The sequence below is a fragment of the Maylandia zebra genome, linkage group LG4 (genome assembly GCF_041146795.1).
Source record: "Maylandia zebra isolate NMK-2024a linkage group LG4, Mzebra_GT3a, whole genome shotgun sequence".
In the NCBI taxonomy this organism is placed as follows: Eukaryota; Metazoa; Chordata; class Actinopteri; order Cichliformes; family Cichlidae; genus Maylandia; species Maylandia zebra.
Window position 1 is genome coordinate 5,916,125 of NC_135170.1, and position 3,288 is coordinate 5,919,412.

Below are 3,288 nucleotides of genomic sequence, written 5' to 3' on the forward strand. Positions count from 1 at the left end.
TTGCCGGCAATAAGTCGGACTCGTTCCCGGTGGGTGATGGGCTCCGCCAGGGCTGCCCTTTGTCTCCGGTTCTGTTCATAATTTTTATGGACAGGATTTTTAGGCGCAGCCAAGTGGCGGAGGGCTTTCGCTTTGGTGGCCTCAGAATCTCATCTCTGATTTTTGCAGATGATGTGGTTCTGTTGGCTTCATCGGGTGAGGGCCTCCAGCTCGCACTGGAACGGTTCACAGCCGAGTGTGAAGCAGCGGGAATGAGGATCAGCACCTCCAAATCTGAGGCCATGGTTCTCAGCCGGAAAAGGGTGGAGTGCCCACTCCGGGTCGGGGATGAGTTCCTGCCCCAAGTGGAGGAGTTCAAGTATCTCGGGGTCTTGTTCGCGAGTGATGGGAGAAGGGAGCCGGAGATCGACAGACGGATTGGGGCTGCAGCTGCAGTAATGCGGACGCTGCACCGGTCCGTCGTGGTGAAGAGGGAGCTGAGTGTAAAAGCGAAGCTCTCAATTTACCGGTCGATCTACGTCCCTACCCTCACCTATGGCCACGAGCTGTGGGTAGTGACCGAAAGAACGAGATCGCGGATACAAGCGGCAGAAATGAGCTTCCTCCGAAGGGTGGCTGGCCTCTCCCTTAGAGATAGGGTGGGGAGGGGCTCAGAGTAGAGCAGCTGCTGCTCCACATCGAAAGGAGCCAGCTGAGGTGGTTCGGGCATCTGACAAGGATGCCCCCTGGGCGCCTCCTGGGTGAGGTGTTCCAGGCATGTCCCACCGGGAGGAGGCCCCGGGGCAGACCCAGGACACACTGGAGAGATTATATCTCTCGGCTGGCCTGGGAACGCCTTGGTATTCCCCCGGATAAGCTGGAGGAGGTGGCTGGGGAGAGGGAGGTCTGGGCCTCTTTGCTTAGGCTGCTGCCCCTGCGACCCGGCCCCGGACAAAGCGGATGAAGATGGATGGATGGATGGATATACTAACTCTTCATTTCAGAATAGAACACATCTTTCTCTGCACACACTAACTGTACAAAAACACTATAAATCTGACTCAAAATAAAATTAGTCTGTCAAAGAATAACACTTGTTTTCACTTCACGAGGTACATGCAGTCAATCAAAGTACACCAGGTTTCAAAATACTGGCTATTATTGACATTACAAAAACTGCATAGACTTTTATGTTTCAGTTTTACAGGTATTTGCATGCGAAACATGCAATCCACCATTCTGACACCAGAAATGTCTTGGTTGGTAACTGTATGTCCACATGTACAATAATGTTCACATTCAAAAGCATTCCAGTAAAAAGCAAACAAGTTTTTGTTTCTTTACTGTTTACTACAGGAGGTACAGTAGAAACATGGTATGATAGGACAGAGAAAGTTTTACAGTATTGCTTACAGTGAACAAAATATCCATGAAACACACAAGAGCATTCTGAACAAAAAAACAACAGCAAAAAGCCAAGATAAAAAGGGGGGGAGGGGGAGGGGGGCTAAAAAAAGGCAAAAAATTGGCATCTAATCTCTGCGATCTTCAGGGTTAGGCCACATGTTTTCATCAACATCACATCTGATGTTATCCAAGTCGATGCACCTGGGATAAAACCGCCTGGTATGTCGGATCCACCCTTGGCAATCGTCAACTGTGATGTCCCTGGAGCCAGCATCCATGGCTTCAAGGAGAGACATCTGGTCATGTAGCTGATGGTCATAAACCTTCCACCTCCATGCAGAAAAGAACTCCTCTATGGGGTTGAGGAAAGGTGAATAGGGTGGAAGGAAGAGACTTACCAGTCTTGGGTGGACTTCAAACCATGTTGTTATTGCTTGCGAGTGATGGAAAGCCACATTGTCCCAGGTAATTACAAAGGTCCTCATGTTTTCACCCTCCTGACCCTGCTCTGGAACCAGGCGCTGGTGGAGATCATTGAGAAAGGCAAGCAAGCGCTCTGTATTATAGGGTCCAACCTGACATTTGTGAAGGAGTAATCCTGCATTTGCAATTGCTGCACACATGGTAATGTTTGCCCCTCTCTGTCCTGGCACATCAACTGTGGCCCTTTTTCCAATTACATTTCGTCCATGTCGACGCCTTTTGGCCAGATTGAATCCTGCCTCATCGATGTATATGAATTCATGAGGGGCCTGGTTGGCCTCCAATTCCATAACTCTCTGAAACAAAGTTTATGTAAGTCATGTTATTACTGTATACCATACTGTACTGTAATCTAGTATTGTGTAGGTTACCTACTTGCAAAGTGCAAAGCTTATAGAACTGGACATTGGATTGAATATACACTATACCTGGACATATTGTCGTCGTAGCTCCTTGACCCTCTCACTGTTCCTCTCAAAGGGAACAGTGTAGAGCTGCTTCATCCGCACTCTGTGTTTGGACAATGTCCGCGTAATGGTTGTGAGGCTGATTCTATCGATATTGTCAAATATCTCATGGTCCGCCACAATTCTAGTTTGAATTTCACGCAGTTTTATTGCATTATTTGCAGTAACCATTTCTACAATGGCAAGCTCCTGATCATTACTGAGGAGCTTTCCTCTTCCCCCAGAGGGTGGAAGACGTTGCATTCTTTAGAAAGACAAAAAATTCAACTTATGCATTACTGTATGACCATATTGACATGTCAAGTGAGAATAGAAACAATCCATGTAAAATGCAATACTTACCTGTTGGTTTGTTGAAAGATGCGTATAATGGAGGCAACCGTTGACCGCCTCAAATTGGGCTGCACTCTTTCACCAGCCTCTCTTAGTGAAAGACCATGGTTGATTACATGGTCAATGATAGTGGCACGAATTTCATCACTGACTACTGTTCTTGCAGCCCTTGGAATGCCACCACCACGCATTCTTACACCTCTACCTTGCCCTCTCCTTGGGCCTGCTCTTCTCCCTGGGCCCCTTGCTCTTACTCTTCCTCGACCAGACATTACAGTGTTTGTCTTTTTTTTGTTTCCAAAAACATCACTCCTCAAGGTCCTGCCTTATAAACCCCACTGAGTCTAAGCCAGAATGGAAGAAGCTGTGGTTGGCCCAATTTACCCAACATAAATCAGCTGTGTGTCAATTATTCAATTGTTTGTTTATTATCAGCTGAGATATATTTTTGATATTGATATTGTTTTTGTACTGATATCATTGCAGAAGCAGAGGTTTTTATACTGTATCTAAGGTTTGGAATATTGTTTTTGCTATTGTGGGATGTTGTGTGTTAACATTCGTAGATACTACAAAAACAGTCCATAATTTTGTTGGGAGGTATAGCTTGTCTGTTAAG

At 46.4% G+C, this 3,288-nt stretch overlaps 1 protein-coding gene across 1 annotated transcript; it reads right to left on the bottom strand.

Annotated features, from left to right (window-relative positions):
* Positions 1–1,511: 1,511 nt before the first annotated feature.
* LOC143418444 (uncharacterized) lies at positions 1,512–2,978 on the bottom strand. The gene is made up of 3 exons (XM_076883557.1): positions 2,679–2,978; positions 2,298–2,580; positions 1,512–2,165 (listed from the first exon to the last, which is right to left on the bottom strand). Exons 1-3 carry the CDS (start codon positions 2,939–2,941, stop codon positions 1,512–1,514), a joined length of 1,200 nt encoding a protein of 399 aa, XP_076739672.1. The 5' UTR covers positions 2,942–2,978.
* Positions 2,979–3,288: the final 310 nt, after the last annotated feature.

Coding starts and splice junctions, on each gene's coding strand:
- LOC143418444 (XM_076883557.1), bottom strand. CDS start 2,941: ATGTCTGGTCGAGGAAGAGTAAGAGCAAGGGGCCCAGGGAGAAGAGCA. Junction 2,581..2,678: donor ATCTTTCAACAAACCAACAG/GTAAGTATTGCA, acceptor GTCTTTCTAAAG/AATGCAACGTCTTCCACCCT. Junction 2,166..2,297: donor TACGACGACAATATGTCCAG/GTATAGTGTATA, acceptor ACTTTGTTTCAG/AGAGTTATGGAATTGGAGGC.